The following is a 26,807-nucleotide window of genomic DNA, read 5'->3' as shown; positions in this document are numbered from 1 at the left end:
GGTAACGACGCCGTTAAAGCTTCACAAGTCGGTTCAGAGACTAAATTGTGATTATTTATGAGTAAACTAAGCAAAGCGTAAATGTATTGGAGGAACAAACAGGTGAATCGACAGATTTTCACTGCAGGTAAATACTGTAATAAATAATGCAACGTAACGTTTGCCTGTTCACGGTGAAATGTTAGCAGAACACTAAAGTTAGTTAACCAAATAGCTTGGAATCTTTCAGCTAGTTTTTCTTCTGGTTCTCTTCAGTTTCTTGCTGTCAGGAATGGCCACCTCTCCCGGAGTGTTCAAAAACACACAGAAAAGGATGTCCAACTTTCCAGTCCTGCCCCCTATTGAAGGGGCACAACAGCTTGGAGAAATTGAGCAAATCATAGCCAAGAAGGAGGAAATAGCGGAGAAGGTAGCGGTCTCCAAGAAGCTGCTGAGACACAAAAGGAGCAAAATGGAAGTAAAGCAACGCCTAAAGATACTGTATGTCCTTTCTTCAGCTATGATTTATTTAATTTTTTTTTCTGTGTTAAAGTAGTCCATATGTCTGACATATGCAGGTATTTATATTGGTTTCTGTTTCCTGAAGTGTGGCAGTTTGTTGCTTGAATTTTTTAGGGTCTCTAAAGCAGCAGAGGATTTAAGACAGAACAGAGAGAGGGGAGTTGTCCGCAGCTTGTCCCCAGAGCCACAGCTCCCACCTTCTGTATGGCATCTACTTATTTATGCATACATACATACAAGTACTAGCTAAATAAGAAAATATTCCCCAAAATAATGGTATATTTCAATCCTTACTTTACAGATGTTTAGTGAGCAACGGAAACAAATGGTATGTGTACTTTTAAGTATTAAATTTGATATGTGAACAGACAACCTCATTAACATCTATGTTAATCCTTGACTATTTAATGTATTTCCACTTTTACAGATGAATTACAACTTCCTTAAGCAGTGTGTGGAGAGACGCGAATGTCCAGTTATTCAGCAGCAGTGGTTAGACTCGATTGTAGATCGAGTCCCAGCAAGACTAAGAGGCAGCCCCGAGTCAGAAAAACTGCTGCAGGAGCTCTGCAAGGAAGTCAGCGACAATTTCAATAGTGTAATTGTAAAGTACACAGGTATTTCCAGTTATTTATGTTGTATGAATGTACAGTGCAGTGCAAGAGTGTAGGTACTGAAATTAAAAACAGAAAGCTTTCAAAAATATGTTTTACTTTAATTTTTAAATGTAGTAAAAAAACAGTTTTCCAACAGTAAAGAAGAAAGTTGTATTCCTTTTTCAGCAGTAACTTGAAGTAATAGTTTTCTATATGATTTCATCAGTCTCCCACATTGCTGTGTAGGAATCTTGGCCCACTCTTTTTTACAACGTTGATTCGATTGTGGTTTGTGTGTGTTTGTTAATGCACAACTGGGAATCTGCAAAATTTTAATTGTTTTATTTTTGACCAAGTGTTAGCTGTTGGACAGATGGCCTCACATTTGGGTCTTGAATACTTTGGTATTCAATGGTGGACTCAGTAGCTCCAAAACAGTGTCAGATTATTCAGTGCTGTACTTCACAGCTGATATGAGGTGTTTCTGATATGCTGTGTTTGGGTTTCATCCAACAAGACACTGTGTGCCATGGCCAAACATCTCCACTTTGGTCTTGTTTGTCCAAAGGACATCACTCCAGAAGTCTTCGGGTTTGATCAGATGCAACTTTGCAAACCTAAGCTGTGCTGCCATGTTCTTTTTAAAGAGGAGATGCTTTTCTCCTGGAAATCCTTCATAACAAGCCACACTTGTTTAGTTTTCATGGTTCTGGCTTTAAATAGTTAACAGGTTATAGTCTGAGCTGCACCTCTTACTTTTTTTTTGGAGCGTCTCTGAGCATTGCACAGTCAGACCTTGGCGTGGATTTGCTGGGATGTCTACTCCCTGGGAACAGTGTGGCATTGCATTAAAACACACCTGAATCCTCCGGACTAGCAAACTAACAAGATGTTTTCCTTTGATAGAGGTGGTCACACAATCAGTTGATTTGACTGCAAATCAGATCAATCACTTATTAATTTCAATGGAAGCAGAAGGGGTGTGCAATTCAGTGAAAGTTTTCTTTTTCAAATCCATATAAATGTAAACATTTGCATGGTCTTCCAAGCAGCTTAGACACCATACCTTAGTTTTTCTGTGGCTTTATACTTCCCCAAAGTGATTTCTTGTTAAAACTGGGGCTCTGGGGTAGCAGGATTTTGCAGGACTTTTTGTTGCAGGTTTTTTCAACTCACTTTAAGTGTTTTATGGCTATTGTTATGTTGCACAATGACAATATCTGCTGATCATATAGATTAGAGTCTAAACATCTAGATTGTCTTAAACTAACCAGATATGTGTCACTGGTATGTTGATCTCCTATAGTGGGCACAGTGTTAAAGAATCCACAGGCAGATGGATTGAACTCAGAAAAACAGAGCGCTACACAACCAAAGTGAGTCCTTAGTGTGCGTTTAGATCTGTGATTTAGACATAATGACTAATATTCATCAGTCTTTTTATGTTCCCATTTTTAAACTGTATTTTTGATCATTTGCAGAATTCTCAGCTTCTCCCGTCCATGGCATGATAGTTTTATCAGAAGCCGCAAGATGATAAAGGCAAACTTGCATATTCTTAATCCTGTAATGCAGACTCTGTTGGATCTTGGAAACACAACATTCTCTTCACTGGTCCTAATTGAGCTTTCATCATACAGGTGAGGGATGTGGACATAAAGGCAAACAGGCAAATTTGACCTGTCTCAGCAAATATAGACATCTATTTGATTTTACTTTGGCTTCTGTTGATATAGAGCTTCAGGACCTGTGGATTCTAAGAGCCTACAGAACAAAATGGCTGTGGAGTGTAAGAGGACAGAAGATCGCATCATGAACACCTGGTTTCCCAAAGTCATCCACCTTTTAACAAATCAAGAAACTCTCAAGGGAGTTAAAGAGGAAAAAATTGATTCCTTTTACAATTGTGCTTCCACCCTAATTTCCAATCAGGTAAGATGATGCTCACTATATTTTAACCTGAAGAATGTCATAAAGACCATTTCATAATTGGCGGTTGACAGCTAGTAAAATCAGTATTTCACAGTGTTTCATTTAATGAAAAGCTTAAATATATGTAAAATGTGATTCTTAATTGTACAGTTAGTCTCATGCATATGTTTTTCTGTAAATTCGTAGCTGAAATCTCTTCTTCATGGAAGTGTGGAGGAGTTTGTCGGTGTATTTGATCCAAGCAATCACCACCGCTTGCCCATCTTTCGGATGGCTTTAACCTTTGACGATGAAAAGATGGAAATTTATCCCGCCTTACAAGATCTGGAAGCTGCTGTTCTTGACATTCTAAGTGCCATAACAAACACTTTTCAGGTGAAATTATCACTTTATGCCAAATGTGTCAAATTTATGCTAAATTTGCCAAAAATGCATTCAGAGCTGGTAATGATATCTATGACATTGTTCTACAGAAAGTACAAACTGTCCAGTCGTGGCTGGCACAAAACACATCTTTATTTATGGATGCCAAGGTGACTGATCAGATCCATGCTTGGGCTCAGGCCACCGTGAAGAGTGCTGTGCGCAGAAATCTAGAGGAGCCTGACAAATATTTCCAGAACTATGGTAATGTGCCATAATATGGTCATTTGTAATCTGCACTCCAGTAATATTACTTCAGTTTATTGGTGAAATTTGTGGTTTATTTCGTAGTTGACAGTTACGACTGGCTGGTTAATGGAACTGCACAGGCTAAAGTAGAGACGTTTATGGAAGAGGAACACTCTTTTGATGAATACACTAAGGTAGCAAATCATAAAGTTGAATTCAGATTCTTGCCTTATCTTGTTTTATCTTGTTTTCTGGTGACTGTCATTGTGTAATCTCACTGCTTATTAAAGCAAGTGGAGGAGTTTCGTGCTCTGTCAAAGGAGATTATGAGCCTCCCATCAAAAGCCCGCTTCACAATGGTCCATCTGGACTGTGAGGAGCTGAAACAAGGGCTTGCCAACAAAGCCAAAGCTTATGCCGAAATACTTCTGAAGAAATTAGTCTCCAGGCACCATGAACAAAATCTAGAGTAAGTCAGTTCTTATAATACTACCAAACAAATCTGTCCTTCTATGCTTAAATTGGTCACATTTTAATTCTTGTTTGTGTGTGTGTGTCTGTAAAAGGATTTGCTCTGAGTTTGAAAACATCAGAATGAGAGCTTTGAAAGTTCCAGAGAATACAGAGGAAATGGCTCAGATGCTTGACTTTATACATGAAGCTAAGAGTAAAGGTCTTGCAGAGCTTAATGAAAAAATTAAGGTAAATAAACCAGTAATTGCTTCCACCTGTTATAAAAGCATACTAATTTTTGATGTCTTGCATCAATTCTAACCTGGTTTGCTGTCTCGCTTTGACAGGAAGCATGCTGCAGACTAATCTACCTCTTGGAAGTCCACGTCATTGAAGCAGAGGATATGGAGCTTAATTCGACTGTTTTTCTCTGGCCACAAAACATCCTTCATACTTTTGAACTCAGCGATGAGGTAATGCGGTAGCGTGTGCTTAGCTCAATATAACATGAGTGTTTTGTTTTGTTATGAATAATCTTGATTCTGGACGGCTCTATTGTTTTCCAGTTAATGGAGAAGGCCAAGAAGAAAGGAGAGGATGAGTTGGTTGCTAAAAGAGAAAAATTAATGGTGCAGCTTGAAAAGTTGGGACGCAGGACTGAGGAGTTTAAATTTCTCTCTGAGCTGGAAATGATGCAGCAGGTAGAGCATGGTTTATGTTTCAGAATACCTTTAATGAAAGAGTTTTTTCTTCCTTTCTTTTTTTAGTAAATTCTTTATTTGTATTCTTGCCTGTCCCATCTGTACAGTAAATATGTTTGTTACATTCTTTGAAAGTCCAGTGGATATGGGGAAGCAACAAAGGAGGGTCTAGGTCAGGGGTCTCAAACTCCAGGCCTCGAGGGCTGGTGTTCTGCAGGTTTTAGATATCACCTTTTAGATATCATACACCTGAATCAAATGATTAGTTCATTACCAGGCCTCTGAAGAACTTCAAGACATGTTGAGGAGGTAATTTAGCCATTTAAACCAGCTGTCTTGGATCAAAGACACATCTAAAACCTGCAGGACACCGGCCATCGAGGCCTGGAGTTCAAGACCCCTGGTCTAGGTTGAAAAAAGAGACAAGAAAGCAAACTTGGCAATTAAAGTATTTTCATTGATTAAACTGAAGAAGACAGTCAAAACATTGTCACCATTACTATCACCTTAAGTACTCTGGCCTATTGCTGAGTAGAGTCAGCTGCACAGAAGGGTAGCGCCTAAAGCTTGACAGCGAGCAAGACACACCCACAGGATCAAAAATCACAGTAGGCCATGCTAGGGATGTAGCTTAGCTTAAGAGACAGTCTGTCCAATATATGCCATCGCCAAGCTTCAGGACCTATGCCTGGCCGGGTTCGGTTTTTGCATAATAGTGATTTACTTCTGAACAGAGTAGATTATCCGTTGCTCCAGCCTGATGCTAAAAACGTCAATTCTGAAAGAACTGTAAAATTTAGCAAAAAGTGATACAACTTTATACTCCTGGCCTAAATTGCATGTTATTTTGACATATTTATTACACAGCAACAATAAGACTGTATTATTTGTTTTGTTATTTCCAGCTTAGACGCTAATCAATAGCAAAACATGTCAGCAGCATTGCTATAACTGGTATCTCTTTTTTTTAAATCAGTATGTTGCGGATGTCCGAATAGTTCAGAAACTTCTCCACGAGGCTGAGGAGGCTATTACACTCATTAATAAGGAAGAGGCCTTCTACAAGTGGGACCTGACATGTTTCCCAGAAGTTGAGATCATCAACGAGAATATCGAACCATATCAGAAGCTGTTTGGATTTGTCCTGAACTGGCAGCGCACAGAGAGCAGGTCAGATTCCTATTTGATGCATGCTGTTCCTTTTTTAAATTTTTAAATCCTGCTAACCTTTTGTTTCTTTTGTGCCTAGGTGGATGGATGGCTCCTTCCAGGACCTTAATGGTGAGACGATGGAGGTAAAAGTGGATGAATTCTATAGGGAAATCTTCAAGATGCTCAAGTTTTTCCAACAGAAAAAGATTAAGGCTGCGCAAGAGATGGAGAGGATCTCTGAGAAGAGGCGACACCCTACTGAGGATGATGTGACAAAGGAAGAAAGCCCAACTATCAGTTTGTGTTCGGCTGTAATGGAGCAGATTAAAAACTTTAAGGTATTCTACACAACTGATATTTAAAAAGAGTTCATTAACAAAGTGTTGCTTTTTATGGAATGCCATTAAAAGGAATGTGTTTGTGTTTAGAAACATATCCCCCTGGTGTCCATCTTGTGCAACCCTGGCCTCAGATCTCGCCACTGGACCCAGATGTCACAGATAGTTAGCAATGAAATCACCCTCAATGGTGGTACAACACTACGGAAAGTTCTCAAGCAAAATCTGACTCCATACCTGGAAGACTTTGAGTCCATCAGTGCTGCTGCCAGCAAAGTGAGAAGATTTTGAAAGTCTGTGTGTGTTTATACAGGTTGTACTTTATTCTTTGTGTTAAATTATATATGTCCACTCTATTACTCACTACAGGAGTTTTCCCTTGAGAAGGCTATGAAAACCATGGTGGGCATTTGGGATAGTGTCTCCTTTCACCATCAACCTTACAGGGAGACTGGCGTTTCCATCCTGACCGCCTTAGATGACATTCAGACAATGTTAGATGACCAGATTGTGAAGACTCAGACTATGAGGGGCTCACCTTTCATAAAGCCCTTTGAAAATGAAATCAAGGTTAATATGAGTTTTATATTTGCATAACAAATAAATGCTGAATTTGCCTATTAAATTTGTATAATTTGGCACCTGGGAGTATTTTTTTAACCTCCTACATATAGAGAAAGCTTTAACCATTTGTTCTGTGATGTTAGCAATGGGAGGAGCGTCTGCTTCGTATCCAGGAATCCATAGATGAGTGGCTGAAAGTACAAGCCCAGTGGCTTTACCTGGAGCCCATCTTTTCATCCAAGGACATCATGCAGCAGATTCCAGAAGAGGGGCGACTTTTTCAAACTGTTGACAGGAACTATAAAGAGGTTATGAGGCATTGTGTTAAGAACCCTAAGGTAAGAAAAAATGCATTTACATTTACAGAAAGTAAATCTAAAACTATAATTTTTTGGTTGATTAACTGGATAATTTGTTAACATAGATTCTCCCAGCAACCTCGCTACCTGGTTTGCTAGAGAAACTGCAAGGTTCCAACACCCTTCTTGATAGCATTATGAAGGGCTTGAATGCATATCTGGAGAAGAAACGTCTGTTTTTTCCTCGGTAAAAATATTTTTTTGCAGATTTTATTTCTGTCCAGATCTTTCATATTATCACAGATTTTAATATGTAATGCTAACCCTGGTGATAGGTTCTTCTTCTTGTCCAACGATGAAATGCTGGAGATTCTGTCTGAGACCAAGGATCCACAGCGAGTGCAGCCACATCTGAAGAAGTGCTTTGAGGGTATTTCCAAACTAGACTTTCTGCCCAATTTGGATATCCAGGCAAGGCAGTCACACATGTTGTTTTCATTACATAATGGTGTGGATGATTAAGCCTTTGACTAAACTGCACAATGTTCTTGTTCAGGCCATGTATAGCAGTGAAGGGGAGCGCGTTCAGCTCATCCAGCACATCTCCACGTCCGAAGCCAAAGGAGCTGTGGAGAAGTGGCTGATTCAGGTGGAAGACGTGATGCTTCGGAGTGTTAGAGATGTAATAGCCCGGTCCAGGGTGGTGAGATCACTGTTCTTCGTACCTAATTTGAAATAGTATTATGGTTTACTTACAATGCTGTCATACTGTGTATGATCCTGTGCATCAATATATATATATATGCATGTGAGTCAGTGACAAATGAATGGATGTATATGGGTGTCTTTGGCAGGCATACGCTGAGACTCCACGGAGCCAGTGGGTCACGGAGTGGCCTGGGCAGGTGGTACTTTGCACCTCACAGATTTTCTGGACATTGGAGGTTCATGAGGCTATCAGAGCACACCCTAACGTGGGTCCTTTTACATGTTTCTAATAAAGAAGTGATGTTTCTCACTCTTGATCAAGTGACCTGAGTATCTTTTACAATGAACTAGACACCTTAAAAATATCACCTTGGGAAGAAACTAAAATAGTAGCCGGCTGTTCTCTGCAGGGTTTAAAGAAGTACTATCAGAAACTTCAGAGTCAGCTGAATGACATCGTAGAGCTGGTGAGAGGAAAACTGGCCAAGCAAACACGGATTACTTTGGGAGCTCTGGTCACAATTGATGTCCATGCCAGGGATGTAGTCATGGAGCTTATTGAGAAAGGTACTGCAAGAACAAAACAGGTTTATTAGTATTATGCATTATTATATAAAATACCTTTGAACGATAAAGAGAAAATGCACAGCGATTAAAATGTTTTCTGGATTTTTAATAGGTGTATCACAAGAAGCTGACTTTCAGTGGCTGGCCCAGCTTCGTTATTACTGGAGTAGTGATAATGTTCGCGTTCGCATAATCAACTGTGATGTTAAGTATGCCTATGAGTATCTGGGGAACTCGCCACGCCTGGTCATCACTCCTCTGACTGACCGATGCTATCGAACCCTGGTAAGAAAACATTTCTTAAAAATAGTTAATTAAATATGTTTCAGAACTTGCATACTTTTGCTTTTGCTGTAGGAGTGATAACTGACATCATATTTTAACTATTCTTTTTGAGATTGGAGCTTTCTACATGAATTTGGGTGGTGCACCAGAGGGTCCAGCTGGAACAGGAAAGACAGAGACGACTAAGGATCTGGCTAAAGCACTTGCTGTGCAGTGTGTCGTCTTTAACTGTTCAGATGGACTGGATTATCTGGCTATGGGAAAAGTAACATCCACAAGTTGAAAATTTTCCTTTCTAATGCTTTTTCAGACATTCAAAACATGGTTTACTAACTTGTAATTTCATATAGTTTTTTAAAGGTCTTGCTTCATCTGGTGCGTGGGCCTGCTTTGACGAATTCAACCGTATTGAGCTGGAAGTGCTGTCTGTAGTGGCCCAGCAGGTTCTCTGTATTCAAAGGGCCATCGAGCAGAAGCTGGAGTACTTTGACTTTGAAGGGACCATGCTCAAACTCAATCCCAACTGCTTTGTGTCCATAACAATGAACCCTGGCTACGCAGGACGATCAGAACTCCCAGACAACCTCAAGGTCTTTTACCAGTAAAATATTTTATCACACATAGCATACACATTGCTGTTCTGTTTCAAATCACACATGCTGGTGCTCTACACATCCTTAAGTATAATCTGAAAAATGTATGTTACTGTTCAACGTTTTTTATATTTTCTCTGTGCAGGTTTTGTTCCGAACAGTTGCCATGATGGTGCCCAACTATGCACTTATAGCAGAGATATCTCTGTATTCATATGGCTTCTTAAATGCCAAACCTCTCTCGGTGAAGATTGTGATGACCTACAGGCTTTGCTCAGAGCAGCTCTCCTCTCAGTTCCATTATGATTATGGCATGAGGGCTGTCAAAGCTGTCCTTGTGGCTGCAGGAAACCTCAAGCTCAAGTATCCCAAGGAGAATGAGGACATTCTGGTATTTACTAAACATCGATCTATACTTTGTGTCCTGATTGTGAACTTTATTGCCAGTTTTTGATCCTTTCAATTTCTTATTCATGTTGTAACATTCAGCTCCTGAGATCCATAAAGGATGTTAATGAGCCCAAGTTTCTCTCCCATGATATTCCGCTGTTCAATGGAATCACCAGTGATTTGTTCCCAGGCATTTGCCTTCCCGAGGCTGATTACCAGGTCAGTGTTGATTTGGGTCCATATTGTTTTGCCCAAAATCTAACAAAACCCTTTATTTGTGTGGTTATGTGTGTTAGAATCTGTTTTTTGTTTGTCAGCTGTTTCTAGAGGCTGCTAAAGAATGCTGCAAAAATCACAATGTACAGCCAACAGACGTTTTCATACAGAAGATGATCCAGACCTATGAGATGATGATTGTTAGGCACGGGTATGTTATGTGTTTCAGTTTCCATGCTGGTGTACTATATTATGATTTCCTGCTTGATATTCACATGATTGGAAAATGGCTTGGAGGAAATGATCTAAAATTCAATATGGATTTATAAATATTGTTATAAATACTGTTTTTAAGATTCATGCTGGTGGGAGAGCCTTTTGCTGGAAAGACCAAAGTGCTACATGTTTTAGCTGACACTCTGACTCTCATGAATGAGAGAGGACACGGCCAGGAGGAGAAAGTCATCTTCAGGACGTTAAACCCAAAGTCAATTACTATGGGACAGCTGTTTGGACAGTTTGATCTAGTTTCTCATGAGGTAAACCCGTGCCATCGATCTTTTGTTTTACAGATAAATAAAAGCGTGTTTACAGTATTGACATAGAGGTGGCTTTAATTTTTTATCCTCATTCTTAGTGGACAGATGGGATTGTGGCTAACACGTTTCGGGAGTTTGCATCGGCTGACACTCCTGACCGTAAATGGGTGGTGTTTGATGGTCCAATAGATACACTATGGATTGAGAGCATGAACACGGTGCTGGATGACAACAAAAAGGTACATGTTGCACAGTAAAATAATGTATATAATATATATAATGTAATTATATATATTTTTCTGTTTTTCATACCTTTTTATTTTTTGCTTCCTTGACAGTTGTGCCTGATGAGCGGTGAGATCATCCAGATGTCAAGTCAGATGAGTTTGATTTTTGAAGCTATGGATCTATCACAGGCCTCTGTGAGTTGGATGTTTGCAGTTAATAAAGTTATTTGCTAATCTTATTTTAAAATGTAAAATAATTTCTAGTTAATTTGCAAAATGATAACCTTTCTTTTATGAAGAAAACTGTCTTTCTAAAAGGTGCTTGATAAGACTGTTACTGTAGCATTACTGTAGCTTGAATTGATAGGATGCTTTTTTCTGCATTTTCTCCAAATGAAGCCAGCCACAGTCAGTCGATGTGGTATGATCTACATGGAACCATCTCAGCTGGGCTGGAAGCCCTTGGTGCTCTCCTGGATGAACACTCTTCTTGATGATCTTCAGACTCCAGACAACCGTTCCTTGTTACTGGAGCTTTTCCACTGGCTCCTGCCACCTGCTCTCACAATGCTTCGAAAACATTGCAGAGTAAGTGGCCTCAGAATCCAGGGAGTGTATGTGTTATTCACATTATATCAATACAATAATTATTTGACATGCTAAATTTTGGTTTGGTTTATAGGAAGTCGTTTCCAGGAGCAACAGCAACATTGCGGTGTCTTTGTGTCGACTGTTTGAGATGCTTCTCACTAAACCTGTGAAGACGGGTCAAAGTGATAAAAATATCCGCTGCTGGATAATGGTAAAAGGGCTTATATCTTTTAGAATTTGATATAATATTTGAACTTATTTATTCAAAATACTTGTTAGGATCTGCACCTTGCAAATGTTTTGCAAAAATGTTTTTTGTATATGCACTTTGCACTGCTACTTTTTCTTTTTGCCCGCAGGCAGCATTTGCGTTCTCACTCGTGTGGTCTGTGGGTGGGAGCTGTGATGCAGACAGTAGAGAGAAGTTTAGTAGCTTCTTCAGGTTGATTGTTGCAGGACAAAAAAAAGAACATCCTATCCCTGAAACAGTGGGAAAATGGGAGTGTCCATTTGAGGAGAAGGGGCTAGTGTATGACTATTTCTATGAGGTATTGTGTAATTATGTCACTCAGAAGACTTTAGCTTGTGTTATACCAGAAAATCATAATATATTCTTTCATTTCCAGTTTAAAGGGAAAGGCAAATGGTTTCACTGGAATGAGGCCATTAAAAACATCAACCTGGGCGACAAAACCACCAAAGTGCAAGAGATCATTGTACCCACCATAGACACAGTTCGCTACAACTACTTGATGGATCTTTGCATCAACTACGAAGTGTCAGTATTCTCTGAGGGATTGGTCAAAACTGTTTTTGTTGTTCTTTGCATCTTTAGTACTATGATAATAGTGCATAGCCTGAACTTATATACATTTAATCAAACATAATACACTTAAAAATATATGTTTTGTTTTGCCTTTAAGTCCTTCCCTGTTTGTGGGTCCTACTGGAACTGGAAAATCTGTGTATGTGAAGGAAAAACTCATGAATAATCTGGACAAAGATCAGTACCTACCCTTCTTCATCAACTTTTCAGCCCGCACAAGTTCAAACCAAACTCAGGTTAGTGTGAGAGACATGAGACATACAGTTCTTAACAAATGTATTAGACCACCTGTCATACAAACGAGAAAATAAATATTAACAAATATTTTTTTGAAAATCTGCCTAAAACTTACATAAAAGGAACAAGAAACATTTTATACCCAAATTTGACCTGATGCACTGGTCAAGAGCATAACTTTCAACCAATAATTTTTTTTCTGTTCAGGAATGCAAGTAAATAACTGTAATTTGCCATCTTAATTCAAAAATAATAATGTGCTTCAGTAATTATTAATGTTAGCCTTAAAAATCTGATTTTGATCAAAGAAGTTGCACATACTGCTAAATTAACCATTGGTGGTCTAATAAATTTGTTAAGCACTGTATGTGAAATAATGTCCCTGTAGAGAAACAGCTTTAGTGATCATATATTATGTGAGGTGTTTGTTTGTTTCTAAACAAATAAGAGGTTATAGTTATTTAAATTGTATTTATTCTGTTTATTTCATCATGTAGAATATCATCATGTCCAGGTTAGATAAGAGAAGGAAGGGCGTGTTTGGACCCCCCATGGGAAAAAAGTGTATCATCTTTGTAGATGACATGAACATGCCTGCACTGGAACAGTTTGGAGCACAGCCTCCTGTAGAGCTTCTTCGACAGTACATAGACCACGGAAACTGGTATGAACCACCTATTACAGGACAAATTCATATTCTAACGAGAGAAATATAAATATATGAACAGGACTGAATTCACTAGATTAGAGCACTGTTCTTCAAACAAACAGACCTCATCTACTCTTGCAGGTATGACCTGAAGGATACCTCCAAGATCACTCTTGTTGATCTCCAGATCATCTCAGCTATGGGCCCCCCTGGCGGGGGAAGGAATGCTGTGACTTCACGCTTCTTGCGGCATTTCAACATTTTTAGCATTAATCCCTTCAGCGATGACACCATGGTTCACATTTTCTCCAACATTGTGTCCTTCTATCTTAAAAACAATCAGTTCCCACCTGAATATTTCACTGTTGGCAACCAAATAGTGACAGCAACAATGGAAGTGAGTGCTGTAAAAACAGACATTGGGAACACAAAAACCAGAAAGCTGGATAAATTCATTTTGCAGTTGTATAAAAATCTAAATCATCTTTATGTTTACGTTTTTTATTTTCCATAGGTCTATAAGAAAGCCATGGAGAACCTGCTTCCAACTCCAGCCAAGTCTCACTATACCTTCAACCTGCGGGACTTTTCACGTGTTATCCAAGGTTGCCTGCTGATTAAGAAGGGATCTCTGGAGAGCAAACGCACTATGATACGGCTTTTTGTCCATGAGGTCTTCCGTGTCTATTATGACCGTTTGGTAGACGATGACGATCGAGTGTGGCTCTACACGCTGATGAGCAGCATTGTGAAAGATCACTTTAAGGAATCCTTTCACCAGGTCTTTGATCACCTGAAACAAGGCAGCAAAGTGAGCTGATAGTCCCTTATCCTTACTATTTCATGTGCTTTACTACTTTTAAAATGAAACAATACAGCAAAGAAGATGTGCTTGCAGAATTACATCTTGATGTGCCTGAATCTGTGGCATTTAAATTTGTGAATTTCTAGCTGGTTGAAGAAGACATGCGAAATCTTCTGTTTGGTGACTACATGAAACCTGACCTGGAGGATGATGAGCGTTTGTATGCTGAGGTGCCCTCAGTTGAAAAATTTGCCGTGGTGGTAAAGTCCTGTCTTGAAGAATACAACCAGATGCATAAGAATCGGATGAACCTTGTCATCTTCCGGTAAACAGCTTTCAAAGAGGATATAGTTTTTATAGATTTTCTTTCTTTCTTTAGCAATAACTTTACAAGTTGACTTGACTTTTGTGCAGTAAATGAATGAGATATGTTTTTATCTGTAACTTGTAATTTGTGTTTAAACTTAATTAACTGAAAATAAAATCTTATCTAGCTATGTCCTGGAGCACTTGTCCCGTGTCAGTCGTGTGTTAAAGCAGCCAGGAGGAAATGCCCTCCTTGTGGGAGTGGGAGGAAGTGGACGCCAATCCATCACCCGTCTGGCCACATTCATGGCCCATATGACCATGTTTCAGCCAGAGATCTCCAAGAGCTACGGTATGACTGAGTGGAGAGATGACCTCAAGGTAAGCTGTAAAGGCTTCTGTTACTTCTGTTTAATACAAGTGTGTTTTGGTCGTATTATTCTCATTAGATCCTGTGGCTTTTTAACAGTCCTCGCTGCTGTACTCTGTCTCACTGCTTTCCTTTCAAATAAAGATGTTGCTAAAAAATGCTGGGGTGAAAGGCCAGAAGACAGTGTTCTTGATAACTGATGCTCAGATCAAAGATGAAGCTTTTCTAGAAGACGTGGACAGTGTCTTGAATACAGGAGAGGTTCCCAATCTTTTTGCCATAGATGAGAAACAAGAAATCATAGAGGTAGGATATTATAATCTTATATACATACCTTATGAAATTGTATGCAATAAAATTCTCATTTCATCTGTTTCTCCCCAGGCAGTACGTCCCATTGCCCAAGCTGGTAATAAAAACTTGGAGCTGAGCCCTTTGACTCTGTTTGCCTTCTTTGTGGCACGCTGTAAAGAGAACCTGCACGTTGTTGTGGCATTCAGTCCTATTGGAGATGCCTTTCGAAATCGCCTGCGCCAGTTTCCAGCTCTTATTAACTGCTGTACCATTGACTGGTATCAGGTAGGGCACTATAACATGCGTGCATTGTAATATACTACATATAAAAATGTCTGAATCACTGAAAACTATATAGGTATCTGTTAAGCGTCAGCTGTGCTCTTGGATCTGGAAATAAAACCAAAGAAAGAAAATAGGACATGTAAATTCATTAGCAGACCCTGTTCTGTGTCTTCACTCTTGTCTTTGTATGCCATCTTTGATCCTGCCCTTAGTATCGCTTTCCTCTCTGTACTTTGACAGCCATGGCCTGAGGAAGCTCTTGAGCGAGTAGCCAACTCCTTCCTGGAGTCACTACAAATGAATGAAAATGAGAGGCAGGAGGTCATACCTATCTGCAAGACATTCCACACCTCTGCCAAAGAGCTTTCACAGAGGTATGACAGCTTTATTCATACTTTTCAGAATGAAATGTAAAGTACATTTCTAATCCTTTAATTATGCTGTTTTCACTTGCAGATTCCTTTCTGAGCTTGGTCGCCATAATTATGTGACACCCACATCCTACCTGGAACTAATTGCAGCTTTTCGTCAACTTCTCACTCAGAAAAGAGACACTGTCATGAAGGCAAAACAGAGGTACACCAATGGCCTGGATAAGCTAGCCTTTGCTGAATCTCAGGTATATGAAATACTATTTTCACTGGAGCTGTTTTGTCTATTCTCTATTTCTTGTATTATTCCTATGCAGTAGTTTATTTGAGCAATATATTTCCATAGGTGGGTGAGATGAAGAAGGAACTTGTAGACCTACAGCCTAAACTGGAACAGGCAAAGATAGAGAACACCAAAATGATGAAGGTGAATACATTTCACACAATCGATCAACATCAGTATCCTCCCCAGAGTACATATGTATCAGAACATACATAAATCCGTACTAAATGTATACATGTATTAATTTTCAGGTTATCGAGGTGGAGTCTGTGGAGGTGGAAGCCAAGAGCAAAGTTGTGCGGGTTGATGAGGAGGCAGCAACCATAAAAGCCAATGAGGCCCAGGCTTTGAAGGATGAGTGTGAGAGTGACTTAGCTGAAGCTATCCCTGCCCTGGAGGCTGCTCTATCTGCCTTGGACACTTTGAAGGTGAGCGCCCTTCAGCAAAATATCTTTTTTTCATTACATATCATTGCAGTTAGATAACTGAGCAAGTCAAGCTGTCCATTTCTTTTCAGCCCTCTGATGTCACAATTGTGAAGTCTATGAAAAATCCACCTTCAGGGGTGAAGCTGGTGATGGCAGCTGTGTGTGTGATGAAGGAGATAAAGCCAGATAAGATAGCTGATCCAGCTGGGACTGGAAAAAAGGTTAGACTGAGTACAAAAATTAAAAGAAAAATTAAATCATGTGAAATGATTAAAGTCTGGTACTTATTTTTAGTCTTTTAAAACACAGCTAAACCTCATTCGAATGATATAGTTTTTCATTCTGTTAGAAAAAGGGCATAAACACAGTGAGTGACATGTTTGCTTTATTATCTAGGTTTTTGACTTCTGGGGTCCGAGCAAGAAGTTGCTGGGTGATATGAATTTTTTACGAGATCTTAGAGTATATGACAAGGACAACATTCCTGTGAGTGTCAAAATTATGTCACAGTTAAAAAACATTCAACTTGCACTTACCCCTAACTTACTCGTCTGTCTTTGGGTTGCAGGTCCATGTGATGCAAAAAATCCGAAGTGAGTACATGACTAATCCCGACTTTAACCCCAGTATAGTGGCAAAGGCATCCTCTGCAGCGGAAGGCCTGTGCAAATGGATCCAAGCAATGGAAGTGTATGACAGGGTGGCAAAGGTGCAGTGTGTTTGGATATTCAAACCACTTGTAATTGTACCTGCACACTTACTTTTTCACACATTTCTTGATTTCGTCTTTGGTTTCAGGTTGTGGCTCCTAAGAAGGCCAATCTTGGAGTGGCACAGGAGTCCCTGGCAGCTACCATGGCCCTTCTGGACCAGAAGAGGGCTGAGTTGAAAGAAGTTGAAGATCGCTTAGCAGCTCTTCAGAAAACTTTTCAAGAAAAGACAGAGGAGAAAGCCCAGCTGGAATTTCAGGTGGATTTGTGCGCCAGGAAGTTGGAAAGGGCGGAAAAACTCATCGGTGGTCTGGGTGGAGAGAAGACCAGGTCATGAAGACACTTATAAATATTTCAGTGCCAAGCAGTGAAGCTGAGGAGACTTGTTTATGCGTTTACTTATAGGTCTTCTTCTTCCTCTTTGTTTTATTATTATTCATTGGACTGTAGAGTAAAACATTTGAAGATTTTGTTCACTGACTGGGAGCAGTTTGCCAATTTCTCTAATTAAGACTCACGTCTGAAGTATTATAGCACCACCAATGGGTGGAAGTTGGAAGTATGTCCATGCATGCAGATTTTTAACTGTTAGCCTGCTTCTTTTAAGGATTCCTTGAATCATTCAGAGTTCAAGCTATATTTCAAGAATTTAAGCTATACTTAACTTTCTGAAGCTTTTTCCAGCCTTCACCAAAATTGGCGCAGATGAAAGTTAAATACCAAGCTTGAAAGACCAAGTATCACAAAAGCAAGCAGTTGGCATTTACATTTTCAAAACTGTTAGAACCAATAAAAATTAGCAGTTAAACCACCAGACAGCAAGTAATTTCCTGTAATTATAACCTCTTAAAAGTTTACCTGCGTCACTCGGGTAGCTTCAAAATGAAAATGTGTTTTTACATCTTATAGCTATGCTTTTATCATAGTTACATGAAGTTGTTATGACAACTGTGCCCAGCTGACCTGCTTGGCCTCCTTATTGCCTTGTTCTGTTGCTTGTTTCCTGCAATTTGAAGAATAACTGCATACCAGTGACTGAATGTGACTATTTACTCAGATGGTCTAAAGCAGCAGACGACCTGCAGAACACGTATGACAATTTGACCGGAGATGTTCTTATCTCTGCCGGTGTCATCGCTTATCTGGGGGCTTTCACAGCTGGCTTCAGACAAGAATGCACCAAGTTGTGGACCAAACTTTGCAAAGTACAAAGTTCTTCCTTCTCTCCTCTCATTTTTATGAATCTTTGTCATACATATGTATTTCTATGTCTATATTACTTACCTTAGTAAATAAATATCTGTATTTGCACCTCCCTCTATCTCTAGTCTAAGAACATTCCATCATCAGATGACTTCTCACTCAGTAAAACTCTGGGGGATCCCATTAAGATCAGGGCATGGAACATTGCAGGGCTTCCCAGTGACACTTTCTCTATTGACAACGGCGTCATTGTCAGTAATTCACGCAGATGGTGAGTTTGTGTTTCTGAAATTTGTGAAACTTATGTTGAAATATTTGTGAAAAGATCCTTTTCATTTATTACCTAATGCTAATGTTCTTGTAGGCCCTTGATGATTGACCCTCAGGGTCAAGCCAACAAGTGGGTCAAGAATTCAGAGAAAGATAACAGCCTGAGTGTAATAAAGCTAACAGATGGGGACTATATGAGAACTTTAGAAAACTGTATTCAGTTTGGAACACCACTGCTGCTGGAAAATGTAGGAGAAGAACTGGACCCTTCTCTGGAACCATTGCTGCTCAAACAAACCTTCAAACAAGGTGCTAGAAGTATAAAATGGATGCCAAAGAATAATTTTGAATTTAGAAAGAGTGACAGTTCTTAGCTCCCAATTTTTTTTTTGTTTCTCTTAGGCGGTGTTGATTGCATCAGGCTCGGGGAGAGTGTGATTGAGTACTCCAATGATTTCCGTTTCTACATCACAACAAAGCTCAGAAACCCCCATTACCTACCAGAGCTGGCCACCAAAGTGTCCCTGCTCAATTTCATGATAACCCCTGAGGGCTTGGAGGACCAGCTGCTCGGGATTGTTGTTGCCAAGGAGAGGTAATACCTGCAAAATGGTTACTTATTTTATTGACCGAAACGTTTTTTTTATAGCTCTTTTACTCATGTCATCTACTTGTATTTCCACAGGCCAGAACTGGAGGAGGAGAGAAATGCATTAATCCTGCAGTCAGCTGAAAATAAGAGGCAGCTAAAGGAAACTGAAGACAAGATCCTAGAGACACTGCAGTCCTCTGAGGGAAATATCCTGGAAGATGAGAGTGCCATTCAGATTTTAGACTCAGCAAAGATCATGTCCAACACAATTACCAAGAAACAGCAGGTTTGAATTACACATAAAATCAAAGCTGAATTGTGAATTTGATGTCTTTTAAGTTAATTTGATTGTCTCGTAGTCTAACCTAATGTTTACATCTTTCCAAGATTGCAGAGAAGACAGAGATCAAGATAGCAGAGTCCAGAGAGGGTTACAGAGCTATTGCAAAACACTCGTCCATCCTGTTCTTCAGTATTACTGATCTGACCAACATTGACCCGATGTACCAGTACTCTCTCAGCTGGTTTGTTAATCTCTACATTAACTCCATACAAGACAGGTAAGTGATCCAGGCGGAGTAAACCTGGTTAGTGGTATGGTGAAGTAATGAACTATGACACATCTGCCAGAACTAATAGCTTTTAGTTTGTCTGTGTTATTTGGAAACTTATAAACTGTATTTTGCCTTTTGTTCATCAGTAACAAGTCCAAGATTCTGGAAAGAAGGCTTCAGTTTCTTATTGATCACTTCACCTATAACTTGTACTGCAACATATGTCGTTCTCTGTTTGAGAAAGATAAACTCCTCTTCTCCTTCCTTCTCTGCTGCAAATTACTACTGTAAGTTAAAGTTACAAGCAATTTTGACTCTTACTCTCATGCTTAGTGCAAATCTATGTGGATGTTTACTTTTATATTTGATGCTATTTTTTTTATCAATGTTCTCTTCTAAGAGCAAAAGGGGAGATTAAACACACTGACTTTATGTTCCTGCTGACTGGGGGAGTGGGCCTCCAGAACACCACTGCTAATCCCGACCCCACCTGGCTACAGGACAAGAGCTGGGATGAAATCTGCAGAGCAAGTGAACTCCCTGGTTTACGAGGATTGAAGTAACAAGCTTTAATCACTAAAATAAAAATGGCCTCATCATCATCATCATCATCATCATCACTGTTTACCCAATGTGGATTGTTATTTATTTTGCAGAGAAGCTTTCATTAAAAATCCAGATGACTTCAAGTCCATTTATGACAGCAAAGATCCATGCACTATTGGTTTGCCTGCTCCGTGGTGTGAACAGCTCAATGATCTGCAAAAGATGATCATCGTTCGCTGTCTCAGGCCTGATAAGATACTGCCAGCTGTGGCTAAATATGTGAAACGCAACCTAGGGAAGAAATTTGTCCAACCACCTCCCTTTGACCTGAGTAAGAGCTACTTGGACTCCAACTCTGCCATCCCACTCGTGTTTGTGCTGTCTACAGGTGCTGATCCCATGGCTAGTAAGTTCTATAAATCTGTTTTACTGATTTTCAAAGGGCCACATAAAGTCAGTGTCAAATCCTGAAACTAGGAAAACTAACTCTTTTAGAAAAACTAAAACTATCCTTCCACAGGCTTGCTGAAGTTTGCCAGTGACAAGAACATGGGTGGTGCCAAGTTCCAGTCTATCTCTCTGGGTCAGGGACAGGGGCCCATTGCTTCTAAAATGATATCCACAGCCATGCAGGATGGGACATGGGTGTGTTTACAAAATTGCCACTTGGCCGTTTCCTGGATGCCCATGCTAGAGAAAATCTGTGAGGACTTTAGTCTTGCAACATGCCACCAAGACTTCCGCCTCTGGCTCACAAGCTACCCTTCAGCCAAGGTAAAACCCATAAATGAACAACTTTAAGGACTAAATAGATATAACTGTCATCTGAAAGAGCCTTCAGTATAGTAAAAAAAAAATTAATCAGTTTCCAGTGACCATCCTGCAGAATGGAGTGAAAATGACAAATGAGCCCCCAACAGGACTCCGTCTCAACCTGCTCCAGTCTTATTTGTCAGATCCTATTTCTGATCCAAACTTCTTCAGCAACTGTCCCAATAAAGAGCTGGTGAGTCAGGAGGAAACCTATTTAGAATTTTTTATGCATAATTATGTATTAATTCTATAGGTGTGTGACACAATAAATGAATTTCCTAACTAGATCTGGGAGAAGCTCCTGTATGGACTGTGCTTCTTCCATGCTCTCGTTCAGGAGAGGAAAAAGTTTGGTCCTTTGGGCTGGAATATTCCGTATGGCTTCAATGAGTCTGACCTGCGCATAAGCATCAGACAGCTACAGGTATTTACTCAAAACACTCAGTTGTTGTGTTTCTACCCTGAAAAAAACATCAAAAACTCATTTAATTTCTCTTCCTCTTTAGCTGTTTGTAAATGAATATGACAAGGTGCCCTTGGAGGCCATAACATATCTGACTGGAGAGTGCAATTACGGTGGCCGTGTGACAGATGATTGGGACAGGCGGCTCCTGATGACTATCTTGGCTGACTTCTACAACAAGGACATCATTGAGACTTTTCGCTATCCTTTCTCACCTAGTGGCGATTACTGTGCCCCACCAAAATCTAGCTATCAGGATTACATTCTGTTTATCAAGGTGCAGACACTCCAGAAGCAGTAGTATATATAATTTATATAAAATAACTGCATATAATCCTTAATTTCTTTCAATTTTATGGTATATTACTGACAGCAGTGTCTTTGTTGTACTCTAGGAACTTCCATTCAGCCAGCATCCAGAAGTGTTTGGGATGCACGAAAATGTAGACATTTCCAAAGATTTGCAGCAGACAAAACTACTGTTTGATTCACTGATACTCACCCAGGGTGGAGGCTCTGAGGGCGGAACCCATTCTGAGAGCGACAACATGCTGTACGACATAGCGAATGACATCCTCACCAAGGTACAACTTAATCAAACTTCCTCTTCATTTAGGAGTTTTTAGCCATACCAATGGCATGGTTGGTCCAAACAAAAACATTTCAAATACCAACAGTTGGATTTCCCTAAGTTTTTATGCAGAATAATCCTATTAACCTTTGGCAATTACTTAATGTTCCCTTAAGCACCATCACACATCGAGATTTCACTCATTCTGTGAAATACAGCATCTCAGCATTGGCTAAGTTAATTGACACATTTGGGTTTTTTTTTTTAAATAACATTTTTCAGTTCCCAGACACTACTTTCAATTTTACCGACTTTGGTCTTACTTTGTCTCCTCTGTTTTGACTGAAGCCAAATTTCTCAACATCTGTTCAGTGGATTTCAGTAACTGCAGTGCAGGTGGACATATTCCTGCTTCTCCTGGATGAATTAATTTAGGTTGATAACCTCCCTTTTGATAGAGAATTATTTTTATTCTCTGTCATTAGTCAAATAGTTTGGTTAATGACTAGTTTATATACTGTGTAAAAGTCTTGAAGCACCCCTAGTTTCTTTATAATTGCTCCCAAGGAGCCACAATGTTTTGAAAATTGGTCTTCAGCAATAGTTTTTCAGGTTTTTGGAAAGTAAGTCAGTTTTTCTTTGAATGTTGACTGCTTTTTTGTTTTCGGTTATCTTTCGTTCAGTTCTTAAGCCCGACCATTTTCAGAAGAATGTTTTTTGTTTTTTTAAGCCACACTGACCTATGACTCATTCAAGCCTAAAAAGACACCTAACCCAGTGTTGTGTCTACACAAAGCAGACAACTTAGCAAAGAGTCCTTTGGCCCTTTCACAAAAACACAGATTTATTTCCCATCACTTTAGTGGAATTTATAAAAAGTGCCAAAGTCAACAGAGTTTGAGTGCCATAAAATTGCATTTTTGCACCAACAAGGTGATTCCAAGTGAGCTATCCCATATGGAAAAGAAATAGAAAAGACTTGCATCAGATGTGGCCTACTTCATATAGTGAATCATATGGGGCAGGGATAGCTCAGTAGGTAAAGTGGTCGCCCCATGATCGGAAGGTCGGCGGTTCGAATCCACTTAACGGCTACCCTGAGGTACCCCTGAGCAAGGTACCGTCCCTACACACTGCTCCCCGGGCGCCTGCTTAGTGGGCTGCCCACTGCTTCACTGAGTGAATGGGTCAAATGCAGAGAAAAACAAGTAATTTCCCCATGGGGATCAATAAAGTATCCATTATTATTATTATAAGGCTTATATGATTTACTCATGAAAGTGGCCACTTTCATAGATTGTTTTAGTAAGTATCCAAAACATACAAGTTTCATTTATATAATTTTTCTAGGGATCTTATGTCTGTTTTCACTCTTGTATGCTTTTCATACAAGTTTCACACAAGACAGACACAAACTTTATAAGATTTATATGTATCTTTTCCATATGGGATTATCCAAATTGTTTCACAACTTGGCATAGTGTGCAGTGTGTCCTTAAAACATGTGAGGAAACTGGAGAAGTGGAAGTCAAAAAAGAAGTATCAGACCTAAAGAAAAGCCCTACCAGACACCTGAGAGATACATCTGGCTCCATACATATTGGTTCAAACCAATATGTATGGCCAGTATGTATGGAGGAAATGAGTAGACAGGAGTAAGCATCTGCAACCATCTGAGAAACACAGTGGAGCCTCTGTCATGGGTTGGGGTTGCATTTCAGTCAGTAGTGTTGGGGATCTTGTCAAATTTCATGGCATTATGAATGCAGAAAAGTTCTGTCAGATTTTGATCAACCATGCAGTACAAATGGAAAATGTCTGATTGGCAACAGCCTCATTTTTCAGCATGACAATGATCCTACACACACCTTGCCAGTGCATTAAAAGCATACTTGGATAGAAAAACATACAGTAAAACACAATCAGTCATGGATTGTCTTTGCCTGAACTCAGAGGTCAACATTAGTAACAGAACACAAAGCAGCCAACATCCAAAGTGGAGCTCTGAAATGTTCTTTAAGAAGCCTGGAGAACCATTCCTAAAGACTGTGTGCTTATGTCATTTATTTCTATGTATGTTTTCATACTTCAGTATATTTCTGAACCTATATCACATTATCCAAGCAAAAAATAAAGAAATGAGTGATGGTTCAAAACATTTGCACAGCACTGTAAAAAAATAGCATCCCCATTAAACATACATGTGCTTTGTGTTTACTGCTTTGCGTTTCCTCTGGGTATTCCAACTCCCTCTCAGAGACAGTGTAAGGAAGTCCTACTCTCCAGCCATATGGTTTTGGGGGCCAAGTGGTAAAGAAAGTTGATAGATGGATGTATTGTGAGCATGTTAACATATTGTTACTAGCGTATTAGGTACATTTACTTTTTATTGTCCAGATAGCACCAGTATATCTATAACTCTCTACGTTGTACAAACGTTGAGAGTTGTCTGTGCTCTGTGTCCACTTCACCGTGTGTTTATAACTGCCACATTTGCTTATTTCCCTAAGCTCCCAGCTAACTTTGACACAGAAGCAGCTCTCTTGAAGTTTCCTGTGCTCTATGAAGAAAGCATGAACACAGTCCTTGTCCAAGAGATGGAACGCTACAACACGTATGAACAGACAGCTCTCCACCCTGTTTTAAGCTATATAACCATTGCAACCATTTTTCTTTCATGACTTAACTGCTGTCTTTGCTCTCTCAGGTTGTGTAGTTTGATTCGTATCAGCCTGCAGAATTTGCTGAAGGCTATTAAGGGATTGGTGGTGATGGATGCAGAGCTGGAGGCAGTTGCAGGCAGTTTGGTGGTTGGAAAAGTGCCAGAGAAATGGGCCAAGCGCTCTTACCCCAGCCTCAAACCCTTGGGCAGTTACATTAATGACTTTCTGTCAAGGCTCAAGTTTTTGCAGGTAAGACTAGTGAGCAAAAGTGATTTGAATGAGCAGTTTCAACTCGGCATATCAAAGCTTTGTGCACCTTTTCAGTCTCATTATATTTTCACTTTATTTTGTGTGCCTGTAGGTTTGGTTTAACACCAGCAAGCCCAATGTGTTCTGGCTGTCTGGCTTCTTCTTCACCCAGGCCTTTCTAACTGGGGCCATGCAGAACTATGCCAGGAAATACCACATCCCCATTGACCTGCTGAGCTTCGAATTTGAGGTCTGGAGACTCACACTTTTGGATCTCTCTTCACATGTAAAGATCTTATCATAGCCCTTAGACATTACTAATTAGTGGTTTGTCTTTTATGATTTTATCTTACAGGTCCTTCCTTTTGACGAGATACAAACAACGCCTGAAGATGGTGTTTACATTAATGGACTGTTTCTTGATGGAGCTCGGTGGGACAAAGAAAGGTACATGCTCACAGCAGCGTTAGGAATACAATATTGACTATATGCTTATAGCAGTATAGCTTATAAGCTATTACTCTGCAGGAAAAAAGTCATTCACTGTACTTAAGCACACATTTGAGGATTTAATGAAAATATTCTACTTCATGTTGCTTTATATTACATTTCAAAATTAAATATTTATAATACTTTTTATTGGGCTAAATTTATATTTTTTAATATTGGCCCTTTACTTGTAATGGGGATTTTTTTAATATATATACAGGATTTATATAGGATTTTTTTTACTTTGTTCATCACTAGTGAAATATAGGGAGACCTGATAAGGATGGGTTTGTTTGTCTCTCTCTATTATCAGTGGAGTTCTGGCTGAGCAGTACCCCAAAGTCCTCTTTGACTCAATGCCAATCATCTGGGTAAAACCCAGTAAGTATTGCCTGACTTTGTGCACTTCTAGAGCTGGTGTTTCAGATCTGCAACAATCTGGATGCAATTAATGTTTTCAGATATCTCTTTCAAGTGCATAATTGCTTGTTTCCTTGTATTATTTTATCACCATCTATCTACCATTTTCTGTGTTCCTTTGCTTTCATTTCTGCCCAACAGCTCAAAAGAACAGCGTCAGTCAGCCTCAGAAGATGTACATTTGTCCTCTATACAAGACCAGCGAAAGGAAAGGCACGCTGTCCACCACAGGCCACTCCACCAATTTTGTCATTTCCATGACGCTGCCCACCAACAAGCGCCCACAGCACTGGATCAAGCGTGGTGTTGCCATGCTCTGCCAGCTTGATGACTGAGATCAGTCAGCACATTGCTTTAAGAATCAAATGCTTTACTGCAGCTATTCTCAATCCTGCTTGGATTAGTTTAAACTCTGTGTTCCTTAATACAATAATAAACACAATGTCTATGGCTGATGTGGAGATCTTAATGTAATATAATGTTGGTATTTTCAATTCACAACTTTGTCCATTAACTACTTACAAAATAAAAAAGCTGCTGTGCTTTCACCAGAAATGTTACAGTGAAAGATTAAGCGCATCAGATGTGCTGTTTTCTTTTTTTGAACAGAAAGACATGGAAACAGGTACGCCTCGGTGCTCAGCTGGTGCTGTGTGAGTCCTGATGGAAAAACCTGTCAAAAATTAATTGCAAACACACTGGTTTCAAAATATTTGGCTCACATTTTAAAAATATATTTCATGTAGGTTCTTATTTTACTTAATACAACGTTTGACTGCAGTACACAAGAATAAGCCAAGAACATTGCAAACATTCTTTGAACGCTTAAAGGATAGTTACACCTATACGGTATATCATTGCAGTTATGCCTTTACAGTTTTTACATTTAGCCATGTGTCTCCTTGGAGTGACTTTTTTCATGTGCTGTAATACTAAGGTGGACACAAGCCCAATAAAATGATCACTCTAAAGATAAAAACATGGATTATACTTAGAAAACCTACTGACGGAGAGCCTCAGCTTCCAAACTAGTTTTGCTGTCTAGACTGATACCTTATTATAAACCTTTTGTCCTTTTTCTCGCTGTTCATTTGCCTTCTTAGTAACCTGTTTGCCTCCTTTTCCCTCAGTGTGAGCTGATACCAT

At 39.6% G+C, this 26,807-nt stretch overlaps 1 protein-coding gene across 1 annotated transcript; it reads left to right on the top strand.

Moving 5' to 3' along the window:
- On the top strand, positions 1 to 26,642 carry dnah12 (dynein, axonemal, heavy chain 12). The gene is made up of 74 exons (XM_080899826.1): positions 1 to 127; positions 256 to 480; positions 616 to 703; positions 803 to 829; positions 929 to 1,118; positions 2,404 to 2,473; positions 2,579 to 2,737; positions 2,834 to 3,029; positions 3,216 to 3,404; positions 3,503 to 3,656; positions 3,744 to 3,835; positions 3,932 to 4,110; positions 4,208 to 4,343; positions 4,442 to 4,567; positions 4,661 to 4,795; positions 5,772 to 5,965; positions 6,045 to 6,285; positions 6,376 to 6,561; positions 6,655 to 6,855; positions 6,993 to 7,187; positions 7,274 to 7,395; positions 7,484 to 7,619; positions 7,705 to 7,851; positions 8,003 to 8,122; positions 8,267 to 8,423; positions 8,536 to 8,708; positions 8,821 to 8,973; positions 9,059 to 9,298; positions 9,447 to 9,692; positions 9,791 to 9,910; positions 10,009 to 10,118; positions 10,263 to 10,446; positions 10,545 to 10,685; positions 10,785 to 10,868; positions 11,073 to 11,261; positions 11,356 to 11,475; positions 11,624 to 11,812; positions 11,891 to 12,042; positions 12,188 to 12,326; positions 12,825 to 12,991; positions 13,118 to 13,373; positions 13,491 to 13,787; positions 13,928 to 14,106; positions 14,276 to 14,468; positions 14,602 to 14,763; positions 14,842 to 15,036; positions 15,277 to 15,410; positions 15,493 to 15,655; positions 15,754 to 15,834; positions 15,942 to 16,118; positions 16,208 to 16,339; positions 16,515 to 16,604; positions 16,687 to 16,827; positions 16,917 to 17,158; positions 17,886 to 18,033; positions 18,157 to 18,302; positions 18,396 to 18,610; positions 18,704 to 18,896; positions 18,987 to 19,179; positions 19,281 to 19,453; positions 19,594 to 19,734; positions 19,848 to 20,006; positions 20,104 to 20,399; positions 20,514 to 20,767; positions 20,859 to 20,999; positions 21,093 to 21,230; positions 21,313 to 21,546; positions 21,665 to 21,853; positions 24,351 to 24,454; positions 24,548 to 24,752; positions 24,865 to 25,002; positions 25,108 to 25,199; positions 25,555 to 25,622; positions 25,803 to 26,642. Exons 2-74 carry the CDS (start codon positions 272 to 274, stop codon positions 25,994 to 25,996), a joined length of 11,919 nt encoding a protein of 3,972 aa, XP_080755952.1. The 5' UTR covers positions 1 to 127; positions 256 to 271; the 3' UTR covers positions 25,997 to 26,642.
- Positions 26,643 to 26,807: the final 165 nt, after the last annotated feature.

The sequence above is a fragment of the Rhamphochromis sp. 'chilingali' genome (genome assembly GCF_963969265.1).
Source record: "Rhamphochromis sp. 'chilingali' genome assembly, chromosome: 12".
NCBI lineage: Eukaryota > Metazoa > Chordata > Actinopteri > Cichliformes > Cichlidae > Rhamphochromis > Rhamphochromis sp. 'chilingali'.
This window is presented reverse-complemented; position numbering and strand designations above follow the sequence as displayed.